Source organism: Cebus imitator, unplaced genomic scaffold (assembly GCF_001604975.1).
Source record: "Cebus imitator isolate Cc_AM_T3 unplaced genomic scaffold, Cebus_imitator-1.0 Scaffold265, whole genome shotgun sequence".
Taxonomy (NCBI): Eukaryota; Metazoa; Chordata; class Mammalia; order Primates; family Cebidae; genus Cebus; species Cebus imitator.
Window position 1 is genome coordinate 2751447 of NW_016107580.1, and position 12171 is coordinate 2763617.

A 12171-nucleotide genomic window follows, 5' to 3' on the forward strand; every position below is an offset into this window, starting at 1 on the left:
CCTCCTGGGTTCAGGCAATTCTCCTGCCTCAGCCTCCCGAGTAGCTGGGATTATAGGCACGTGCCACCATGCCCAGCTAATTTTTTGTAGTTTTAGTAGTGACGGGGTTTCACCATGTTGACCAGCATGGTCTCGATCTCTTGACCTCGTGATCCACCCGTGTCGGCCTCCCAAAGTGCTGGGATTACAGGCTTGAGCCACCACACCCGGCTAGAGGCTCAATTTCTACTCTCAAAAAACTGAATATGTCTAGAAAGCCTGACAGATAAAATGAACTATAACCCTATAAGAGGGCTCAAGATTGTGAATTCTGCAGGCAGAGAAACGTGAGCCATGATCTGTCCCTGTATCTTCTAGCTGTGGAATCTTGGGTCAGCTCCTTAACCAGTCTGAGCTTTGGCTTCTGGGTGGTAAAGGGAGGGGTGGTAAAATGAACTCATCAGTGCATGTCAGACAGCACTGGTTTCTAGCTCATACATGATAACCACTCATTAAGTGGTAGTTATGTTTTTATTATAAGGGCTATGCTGTAATTCAGACATGGGCCCAAAACTGCAGGAAAGATAAATTGTTTTTGCCATTTCCAAGACACTTCACAGTTTCTTGGGATGTGGGCCTTCAGACGGGTTAAGAACTTCTCCAGGTGGGCAAAGGAGAGAGGACATTCTTGGCAGAAAGAGTTGTTGAAAAAAGCAGTTGGGTGTGAACATACATGGATGTTCAAGTATTTTGATGAAGCTGTTATGTAAAGTGTTGTTAGTCTTTGGGATAAATTGGCTTATGGAAATTCCTGCCAGAAGTACTAAGCCCTTATGATGGTTCTTCCTGCCCTGGCTCTTGGTTGGTTTATATATAGGAATATGTTTGTGTATTTATATATCACACATTTTGGTGTACCTTTCAGTCATTCAGGATTTAGATAGTTCTTCTTGTATTTTCCAGAATTATTTTATCTTTTAGGGATGAGTTATATGTGTGTATACAACCCAGGATGAAAAAATCATGGGACTGTTTTTTGTTGCCAAGGCTGCCATCTCTTTCCTGCGGTCTTCATTTCTGACAATGAGGGGGTGGGGAACTTGTCCTTTGGGCACTATGGCAGAGTACACAAGTCATACCTCTATGGACAGTTAGCTCACAAAACAGCAGCATAATCTGGGATCATTCTTGGTAAATCAGGTGGGTGGTACAGCCAGATCCCCTTTCCTGGTCACAACAGGAGCACAAAGAAACCATTTCATTATCTCCATGACTAGCTCCAGAAGCTGAGCTCAGGGAGGTGTGCTGAGGAGTGGAGGTGTATTTGGTCTGTAGAAGCAATGGCTTTTGAGAACCATACTCTGCATCTTACATGGTTTGGGTAATGAAATAACTTATGGTCCAAATTCAAACACTTTGGAAAAAGGGAGCTTTAATAAAAATTAAGCCAAGGTAACAGGCATAAACTAAGACTATCCTGCACATATGATCACCCCTTTCTATGGCCATTTAAGATTTTTCAACCTGACTAAACAAAACCCTCTTTCCTTTGTAGAATATCCTGTATACGCTATTTCCCGCCAGAGGCAGAGGCCACAGGAGATAGGCCATGGTTCAGGTAGGAAACACTCTTGGTCACATCAGAACTCTAGATCTGGGGGGCAAACAAACTCTATTTATTACCACACTCTCAAAGTTCCCTTCAGTCTGGACTATTTATATTCCAAGGAAAAATTCAGTACTTCATCTATTCAGCAATACTCAGAAAAAACATGAACACATCTATGACTTTGCCTTGACCACTGACTTTTCTAAAATGTGCTTCCTTTTCTTTCCCTTTTTTTTACACAAAGAAAACAAGGCAAATTTCTCTTAGGTCATGCCTTCTCAGAGAACTAGTTTCTTCATGAATTGGGAATGATGCTGTCTTTCCAGCGCTGTATGGATTAAATAAGATGCTTTTTATAAAGTGTCTGTGCCAGGGTGAAGCATGTGGTAGGTGCTTGGTGACAGCAAGTCCTGTGTTGCTGAGATGTCACACTTGACAGGCTCTAAGGCTACCTGGACTGCCAGGAATGGCCCAGGGCCATTCTGTAGTCTCTGGGTGCCTTTAGTGGTAACTTCCTTTCTGGGTCAGACCATTCATTAGCTTTCATGTCTGCCTCTACCTACCACTGTAGCCTCCCTTCCTTTTGGCTTCAAATCTGCTACAGCTGCCCCACAACAAAAAAGATTCCTAAGCATGTCTAAGTCCTGTTTAAGTGGGTTAGGCTCCAAGCAGGCCCACAGAGTACTTAAGTTAGAGCAGTTCTCTTCAGGGTCTCCTGTGCCACCTGAAGGAGTGGGCCTGGTTGGATCTTTTATACATTTTTAATCTCTGCAGATAGCCCTGTTCTGTTCGTAAGGCCAGGCCTACTCCTTCAGGTGGCACAGCAGACGCTGAAGAGAACTGCTCTAACTTAAGTACTTTGTGCCTTCATCATTTTTCTACCCTCTGGGTGTGGTTCTGACAAACCTTAAACTTGAAAGGCACAGCCAGAGAGAGGTCAGTGTTGACCCACATGTCATTGGTGAGGTTATGACCTCTTTGCTATTACCACCCATCTACCCGCCTGAGGCTCCTAAGAAACACTGAATGAAGGGCAGAGAAAAAAACTTTTAGGAACAGAAGTGTTGAAACAGTTCAAGTTTAATGTGTTGATATATGTCTGTACTTAGACAAACACTAAATTCTACAACATATATAATGTCAACATGGGAAAATACCAAGTTCGTCATTGCACATACCAATAAATAAATACATTTCCTCCAGAATACCAAAGAAGTTTATTCAAAAATTCACTTAATAAAAGCACAGATTTGTCTAAAACTCCAGATAATCTTGAACAAAAATAAAATGTCTGACCACTCCAAAATAGGAAAAGACAATCTTGTGCAAATAGACATACACATTCTAGGCATTGTGAAAACTGGCTGTGTGTTCCCAGCAAGAAACTTCACCCCTCCTGACCAGCAGTCAGGCTTCCCTTTCCTAGTCATTCTACGTTGCCTTCTAGGAAACTCTGGATCTCAGCCTCTTCTCCAGCTTTGCCTGGACCTTGCCAGGGGGAGTGAGGGACAGGAGCACAGAGAAGGAGAGGGATGTGATGTCTTTCTTAGGAAGGAAAAAAGGCACAGTGATGAGCTATAAAAGTAGTGATGAAAGCAAAGAGTAACTTTCATTCACTCCAAATCCTACTGCAAGCTTTGACAATGTAACGTCTTCATCTTGTGGTTAAGAAAATGGACCTAGAAAGATTACGTGGTTTGCTCAAAATCACATAGCTACTAAGTGCAGTAGTGCATTCTGCAAGACCAACTTGCCTTTTCACTTGGTTGGAAAATTTAAAAACCAAACCTGTCATAATATGTCTGTTCTGCCCTTCTCCCCTGTGTCCTGAGATGACAGAAAATTCCAGGTGGCCATAAACTCAAACAAGAGCCCAGCTCTTGGCCTATTACTGGTGGCTACTACAAGCCTACAGACCAGAGCTCCAGGTAGTGTAGTGTCCCAACTCTGGGCCCTAACTACGGTCATTCAGGTCCCAGTTTCAGTGAAAGCAGACTCATTCAGCTATGTGGAGAAGTGTATTCGGGACCACTTGGCAACCTGAGTTGACACAGGGATGCTGCAGCTGGCAGAAGGAGTTAGAAAAGGGAAGGCCAGTGTTACTGCAGTAGGAGAAAACCAGGAAGTCCATCTAGGAGATGGAATTTGTGCTTGCATAACAGAGCCATGGAAATGGCTATCCCAGCATCTCCCCTCACTGCAGACTCAATTGTAAGCAAAGCATGGACCTTTTTCTTTGAAATCAACCCTGCCACTTGTAAAATTAGAACTACCTCTAAATGCTAAGTTTATTTAAGAGGTAAATGTCCTGCTATTTTCAGAATGAGGAAAAAAAAAAGTTCTTCTATAATTTTGTGCCCTACTTGTTACTGAAGGAGGCAGGCTCCAAAAGTTCTCTTACAGCTTCTGATTATCACAGTCCTGGCTTCCAACACCTGTCTTCACCATAGGTCTGGACCTTATGTGCTTCCTCTGAACTAGTGTCATGATTTTTAAGGCACATCCACTAGAATATGTTCAGTTTCAACCACATGTGCAACATACCAATTTCTTCAGGCAATGGAGAGAGGGAACTGAAAAGCTAACACCTTTCTTGGATGATGTCCTCTCACTCAGAACCCTGAGAGAAAAAGCTGGTATTTTCCCAGGTGTACCTTCTGTTCAAAGAGCATGAAATGAATGGACAAAATCCACAGGCGATCATAACAACATCCTTATTCCTTTCCTACTCATTTCTTAGCAATATGATCACAATTAAGAAACCTCAGTTGATTACTGATTGCCCTTTTCCCCAGTATACACAGACACACAGACACACATATACATAGATGGACACAGAGCACCTTGGAGCCAGAATGGAAAGAAAAGCTAGACTTGGAGAAGAGTTGGGGAAGTGAACTTCACCACTCTGCAGAAGAATTGTTTGGGGGCAGAGGGTGTAGAGTTTGGGGTGTGGTCCCAGGAGCAGTTAGAGAGAAGCTGCCTAAGGTTCCAACTGCCCAATACTGTTAGGGACTGCTCATTCTATCGATTCCCTGCCCAATCAAGGACCATCCATCCAGGTAGAGGGTATGAAGGGCAAGAACTCTTACTGTGGGAGAGGCTGAACCCAGGTGGTTTTCAGGGGCCCTAGAGCAGCTTTAGGAGTCCTGGTGCTCATGGCCTCACGGCCACTGGTCAAGGAAAACCAGCATTTCCAGGAGTGCACTTAGCTGCGGATGCTTGTCACTCAATGCCTGACAAGAGTTTTATGGCTGAGGCTACTGTTCTCCACACCCAGGCTAGAAAGCTCAGCCTGTATTTCCTGACCCCACCAAAAGATCCAGCCAGCTCCCTCTTCTGTATGCCACAGGAGAAAGCAGAGGTCAAGAGTTTTCCTTTGTGCTTTTGGTTTTTCCACTGCCACCAAGGTCTCTCAGAACTCAGAACCAGCCTGTTCTATCTTAAAATCACAAATCCAGAGAAATAGCTTGACCAAACATTAGAGATGACCTAGTGTCCAGCATCTCAAATGTCACAATGCAGATCTCTTCTCCTTAAAGGTAGGGAAGGAAGGGCTAAACTGGAACTGTAGAAAGGAGGATGGCACCATGATGTTTCACCAGCCCTGGCACAGAAGGTTCTAGCGCACTCTAGAAACTGGACCATGTGGCAAAAGTGAATCATTGGAGGTGCCTCTCACAGAGATGTATGGCTGAGGTGTGGGAAGATCCTGCTAGAACAGGTATGCCTTGCTTTAAGCATTCAACATAGGAAACTCTAGATTACAAAGAAATGAGAGCATACTACTTCTACTTAAGTCAAAATAAGTCCTTCACCTATAAAGCCTACCATGTTTAAAATACAACTTTTATTTTTAAAAATTAATTTCTGCTTAGCTCTTCCAAACATATCTACTCTAAAGCAAGGTTCAATCCCTTCTTGCTTCCCACTGATTTGTGATCTCTGTCTGGGCAAGAAGCCTCCACCAGGGTAAATGACAAATGAGCAAGAGCTTGAGCTTCAAGTTCCCAAGCCTGCACGGTGGATAGTGCCATCCAAGGAGAAATAGCAGTGGCAGTGGAGGGAGTAATCAGGCCCAGCCCCAAAACCTTTATGTACTCTTTCTCACCTAAACTGAGAAGCGTGCCACAGCCTTACTAAAGCCTGCTCACCACTGAGCAGTCCTCACGGAGGGGCCAGACACAGGCCAATCCTGGATCATACTTGTGCAAAAAACCAACTTTCAACAGGGAACTGCCTGAATTCCTACTGGAATGGTTTCAATCTTATGTATCAACTCCGATGTTTCTAAGTCTCTGGAATCAGGGGAAGTGGGGAGGGCATGCAGAATGGGCCCCAGGAGGCTAGAGACCCAGAGACACTAGTTTCTTGGGGGACAGTTGGAACAAAGAAATCGAGAACTGGAGGTTCTGAACGCTGCCATTAACCAGCTAGGTGACCCAGGGCAAGCCCTGTTTTCTGAGTGATTCACCTAAAGCAATAAGGTTGTACTAGTTGATCCCTAAGTGTCCTGCCACTACTGATCTCTTGTGGTTCTAAAATAGTCCCTGCTTTATTCACCCTGTCCCATTTCCTCCCAAGAACCATACACAGAAGGCTTTACCAACCATGACTTGGCTGACAGCAGTGAGAGTTGGGTCTTTCCAGAGAGAGAGAGAGGAGAGATTCTTCCAGGAGCACGTCATGGCTTGGGAATGGTTCTCTGCCAGCAGGATCCCCAGGCATGCCTAGCTGTGTGCAGTCAGGCTGGTGACCTGGACCCCGTCTGTTTCCTGGGGGGTTGTGCTGGGCTGCTAAGCAGAGAGGTCCTGGGGCAGCTGACAGGACTCCCAGAACAACCCTGATCCAGGGACCCTGTTCATGCACTTCTGCATGATGACCCTGTGTCCTGCAGGGCCCATCTACTAAGACAGTCAGCCTGGACAGCTGGGTTCCTGCTGCCTCTGTGAGAGCAAACTTGGAGAAATGAAATGCGCTAGAACCCTAGCCACCAGCTGATTCCCACAGCCACAGTGAACCAGGACCCTCCCGTCCTGTTAGGGTCCTGCCACTTACCTGTCCCCACCACCCTCCCAACTTCTCTCAGGCTTGGGTGAGCCTTTCTGCAGTTGTTTAAGGGCCAGGCTCGGCCACCAAGCCCTTTGCTACATAAAGTTGATGTGGCCTTCATACATACACACACTCACTGTGCCCCTACCTGCTGGGGTACCTGTTGCCATCTGACTCCTTGGCTGAGCGGATGACTGGGTCACAGCAGCCCTGCATTGTGCTTCCTCTCCCTCTATGCCTCTTCCGGCCTTCCCAGCTGAAAAAGTTGCTCAGCTTGGTAAGCACGACTGCAAACACTACCCCAAAGGTTGGGGTGTGTGTCGATCTCGGGGCACAGAAAGAATTACTCTCGTCCCTTCACACCCACCCACCCGCTCTCCACTACTCCCCTGCCTCAGCAGCAGAGGCAAAGGAGCCAGTTCCTGGCTGGCTGGGCCAGGGAGCCCACTGAGGGCCAAAGCTTCATCTGGCAGAAGGCCTATATACAGAGGGTAGGCAGGGCTGTCTCCATAGCAGGCAGGCAGGCAAGCTCCGCTCCAGGCTGGGCAACCCCAAAGGGCATGAAGAGGCCTCTACTCGCACGCCAGCTTGCTGTCGAAGCTGGACAGGGCAATGGCAAAGGCCTGCAGCGCACACAGCGGGTAGTTGTAATCCATGGTGAACACATCCTCTGCTACCCGGCCAAACTGCATCACGATGTAGTCCGCTGGGGCCAAGCACAGGCACATACAGAGAAAAGGACAGACACACCCAAACCACATGAGGGAAGAGAAAGTGAGAAGCAGAGATGCCAAGGGAACCACAAAGGAAGTAAAACAAACGCCAATTGGGAGAAGTGGTAGGAAAGAGGAAGCAGATAGCAAAGGAGAAAGTGATACGAACACCAGGGGACAGAGAAGAGGGGGGAAAGTCCTTTTAAAGGGTGTTCCCATGCCTGAGACTCTGCTGAATACACAGAATCTAGGACCAGGGCTCCAAAGAAGGCTCTTCCAGGACCTCCCAGTCATTAGGGTTAGAAAGTTCCATACATCTAACCTAAGCTGTATAGCTCACATTCTTCAACTCTAGCCAGTGTGAGCAGGGCTAGGTGGGGTGCACCCTACACTAAGGGTCTTGGGCATCATACGGACCATAATGAGTAGGGACAGAAACACTCACGGTCATTGCCATGGATGATCTGGAAGTTCTTCACGGAGGCCTGTGTGACACGCCCATGAAAGTTGAGTACGTAGGACTGTGTGTCATCATTCCAGACAGGTGTCTTATTTTGCAGCTCGATGATACTCTCGGTGTTCTTATTCTGCCAGCGTGCTAGCAGTGTCTCATGCTCCTGGGAGGGCAGCCTCACCTGAGCCAGGCCCAGGCCTTTGGCACCATGACCACCCCAAAGAGGGATCTGTCCCAGGAATGTGGGTCCTAGACTTCCCTAGACCCTCAGGACTTTCTCACATGGTATCCCCTCCACATATACACATCCGCTGGAGTTCTGCCCTTAGAAGCTCATGCAGAGACCAGGATGATGGGGAAATAAGGGAGGGAGGAATAGAGACTCACGTTGCGGGGGCGGATAGAGACTCTCTCATGAACCATGTTCATGCCTGGGACAATCACGCTCATCTTCCGAGGCCCCTTGAAGCCTAAGACGTTTGTCTCCTGGGAAAGAGAACGCAACACTGGCCACCTGAGGCGTCTATTGACCTACTGGAGAAGGTGAGGGGATGGGAATAAAGATGAAGAGCTAGTTCCCACCATCTCCACTCCAAAGTCTAACATGCACCTCTAAACCTAACATGGGCAGAACCGAGCTCCTGGGTCTCTATCTGCCACAACTAGCTTCTTTTATATGTCATCCTTGCTTCCATTTATGGCAATGCAATTCTTCTGCTTGCTCTGGCAAATTACTTGGTCACACTTGAGTCCTCTCTTCCACATCTTCTAATCCATCAGCAGTTTCTATCAGCTCTACCTTCAAATTATACCCAGAATTCCACCACTTTTTACCACTAGGTTCTCTCACTGAGATCACTGTAACAGCCTTTACCTGGATTCCTTGTTCTGTTCTTGGCCCTCCTACTACTACTTCCCATCATCTGTTCTCAACACAGCAGTCAGTGCTCAGGCATGTTAAGCCAGATTATCTTTCTCCTCTGCTCAAAACCCTTCAGTGGCTCCCCAGCTCACTCCGAGTAAAAGCTAAACATGTGACTTTACCTGCACATGGCCCCATGGAACTCTCCTCACCATTTACTCCCTGGCATTCACTCCATTTCTTCTTCATGCTAGGCACTCAGGACTTCTGCCCTGTGTCCCCTAGACATGTACACTGCTGGTGTTAACTTCCTTCTGGTCTTTACTCAAGAGCTACCTCAGTGAAGCCCTCCCTGCCATTCTTCTGAAAATCTCACACCCTGGCATTTCCTCTCCCCCTGCCTACCATTTCTTCTTAGCATTTATAAAGAACATACTTACTTCACTGGTCCGTTTCATAGCTTGTCTTCCCTACTATGGCCTTAAGTCCCGTAAAGGTATACATTTATGTCTGTTCATTAACACATCCTTAAAGTTGGAGCTCAGTAAGTACTTGAAGACTCGGGCTGCCTCACCAAAACTGGTCAGCAGGTGGCGCCACAGGAACATACAAAGTAGCTGTGGATTACTGATGGCCTCCAAGAAGTGCCCATGCCTAGGTTGTTAAGATACCCACCCCTCATTTTAAAAGTCAAGAAACAGGTTCAAAGAGGTAGAGTAATCCCCTATATTTAGATTCCAGTTTGGTCATTTTTGAGCTGTGTGATATCTGCAGCTGAGCTTCAGTTTCCTCATCTATAAAGAAAGTAGGATCTATCTCTTAGGTTGAACATTCAGTGAGAGGACAAAGTACCCTGTAACCCATGTAGAACCTGGCATACCAGAGGGATGATCTGGGAATGTGCAGAAAAGAACCTAGGCCTGCTCTCTTTCTGCCTAAGAGACTCCTGACCTGGACTACAGAGAGCCAGGCCTGGTTTTCTGAGCTCCCCAAGCAGATGGCCAGCTGTGGTGTGAGCTCTAAAGACAGGAGGGAGAGCCAGAGCCCCTGTCCTAGGCCAGGATCACTCCACAGAGGACAGCCCCTCTCCACACAGCCTTGTCTACCTACTAAGATGGATGGGATAGCCCCTAGATCAGGGCTCAAGTCCTGGGTTTCATATCTACCTTGGAAATCGAGACCCCGAACCTAGGACTCACGTAGCACACAGCTGCCAGCTCCTGACGCAAGGTTCCACTTTCCAAAGTAGAGGAGGAGGCCTTCTGAGGGTTGACTCCATTGTCATAGACAGTGAACTTGGTGCCCATCAAGTTGGACCTGAAATAAAGGCACAAGCAGTATAGAGTCACACACCCTGTACCCCAGAGCAGGGAACAGCTTGTCTGTCCTATGAGGAGCCTGCAAAGCATTCTGGGCTGGTCCAACAGCAGGCCCAGGGAGGCATACTGCTCACTGAATACACATCTTTGAAGACACTTTCGTGGGCAGAAGGCCTAGACTTGCTCTGAGTTGACTCAAAGTGCATTTCAGTTTAGTGGCAGCAATTCAGGAAGGAAAGTCAGGATTCTTCACATTTATCTGGGGCAACATGGGAGTTCCCCTCATGGGAGGTGGGCAAACAGAATGGCATCTGATAAGACGGTAGAAGGGGCTCAGCACCCGTGGAGAGAGAATGAGATCTCCCCTGTGGCATCCAGCCTAAGTCTCAGTCCAGCCTCATCTCCAGCTTTAGCTCCTGACGTCCCATCTTTATGCTCCCCAAATCTGGTACTCTGCTCCTCAGCAAAACCTCATTCCCCATCGTCCCAACCTGGAGGCCTATCTCAGAGCCTTCCTGCCCCTTCCCCAGCACCCCCACCCCCAAGATTGCTATGTGTTTCCTCAAGAGCTCATTCTCAGCCCTGTCACTTGGCACTGACTATGGAGCCAAGGCAGCTCTTCCATGGTGGCCTGCAATATCAATGACACCCTGGGGTTGGATCCGTCACTCTTGGTGGACCTGCACCCATCTGCTGGGAGCAGCTTGGGGTTGAGTGTGTGAGGCCCATCTGTAAGACAAGTTCTAGGCAGGCATAGACATAGGCCTCCAGTTGGATGTGATGATCAGGGAGGATCTGGGGTAAGTATCCATCCCTGGCCTACATCTCCTTCAGGGAGATTGAGGCCCTCTACAGACAGCCTGCCCCTGCCCCTGCCCCACTCCCAATCCCGCCTGCTTCCTGGGGGATTGCTAGTACCGCAGTTTCCCGATATAGCTGTCCCCTCCTCGAGACAAGTCTGTTGGGTCCACAGAGATGAGGTAATTAGAAGTTTTACTCTTCTTTCTCTTCCGTCCCGCCAGGAGGAACACCTTGGGGAGTGGAACGAGATCATATTCCAGACCCAGCCTCTGGTCTGCACACAGTCATGAGTGCCACTCACACAGACTGTCTATTAGGTCAGCACCCAAACGCACATATGTGCACACATACAAATGCACTGGCAAACATAAAATATGCACTGACCAGACACAAAGGCTGTTTCTTTTGAGAAACTGAGAGGTCAGTGGTAGATGTGAGGCTTCCAGTCACATTTGAGCCCCTAGAAGTAAAAGGGCTGAAATGCCTAGAGGATAATATAGCCCCAGAACCTTACCTTCTTCCCATCCTCACGGTCCAGGTGCAGAAAGTAGGTGGGGTACATGCCCCGGTCCATCCCTTTCTTGTCCCGGGTGATGCGGCATTTGATGGTGATACCCTGCGGGGCTGGCCTCAGTGCAAACTCCTCCAGATCCTGGACCTCAACATCCACTGGTTGTTCTGGAGCTATTGGGCTAGGGGCTGAGGCTGCCTCCTATGGGGACGGAGAATAGGCGCCTGAGCCCCAGGGACCCTAAGCAGCCTAAATTGGTGGTCTGGGTTCCAAATCTGCCTCCTGATGTGGCGGTGGGAGGGAAGGATCCTGGGCTGTGGACCTGGCCAGCCTGGGCCTGGGGTCAGGAGCTATTTTCCCAGCCCTGCCCTCTTCTCAGCATTTCCTAGAGGTGGAAATGGGGATATGGGAAGGTCCTCAGAGGTCACCCTGTCCAACTGCAGCTCCCCCGACACTTCAGCCCACTGGCCTAGCTGAAGAGGTTAGGAGGCTGGGTAGACAGGCCTAAGAGGCCAGCAGAGACGCTCCTAAAAGGCATGAGAGTCCAGCCTCAGCCCCAGGAAAGCCAGCTCCCCATCATCTCTTCACACATGCTCTACCTCTAATTCGGATGAGCAGTCCTCCAAAAACTGCTATGGATGCAGGCTCACTCACTCACCCTGACAGACTTCCTGCTAGTAGCAGAGCTGGGGCGGGTGTTACTATTTAGCTGGGAGGAGCTGGAGCTGTTCTCGTCCTCATCCTCCTCTTCCTCTTCAAAGCTCATGCTGCTGGAGATGCCTGAGCCAAGGAGAGAAGAAGTAGGAATCAGTGAGAAGTCTGCCCCACCCCTGAAATACACATGGTCACATACACACGTTCAGACACTGAG

General features: G+C 48.2%; 2 protein-coding genes across 8 annotated transcripts in view; one reads left to right on the forward strand and one right to left on the reverse strand.

Moving 5' to 3' along the window:
* RIC3 (RIC3 acetylcholine receptor chaperone) overlaps positions 1-3913 on the forward strand; it is a 68806-nt gene extending 64893 nt beyond the window's left edge. For all 4 annotated transcript variants that reach the window (XR_005195718.1, XR_001816970.2, XR_005195719.1 and 1 more), the window contains one exon: positions 1535-3913. The gene's annotated coding sequence lies outside the window, so the exon portion shown is untranslated. The remainder of the gene's footprint in view (positions 1-1534) is intronic.
* The window catches only part of TUB (TUB bipartite transcription factor), an 88259-nt gene continuing 78738 nt past the window's right edge, over positions 2651-12171 (reverse strand). For all 4 annotated transcript variants that reach the window (XM_017500345.2, XM_017500343.1, XM_037728432.1 and 1 more), the window contains 7 exons: positions 11959-12080; positions 11304-11501; positions 10907-11019; positions 9869-9986; positions 8195-8293; positions 7799-7970; positions 2651-7346 (listed from right to left, as the gene is read on the reverse strand). In XM_017500345.2, coding sequence (XP_017355834.1) covers positions 7213-7346; positions 7799-7970; positions 8195-8293; positions 9869-9986; positions 10907-11019; positions 11304-11501; positions 11959-12080 — 956 coding nt within the window. In that variant the 3' untranslated portion in view covers positions 2651-7212. The remainder of the gene's footprint in view (positions 7347-7798; positions 7971-8194; positions 8294-9868; positions 9987-10906; positions 11020-11303; positions 11502-11958; positions 12081-12171) is intronic.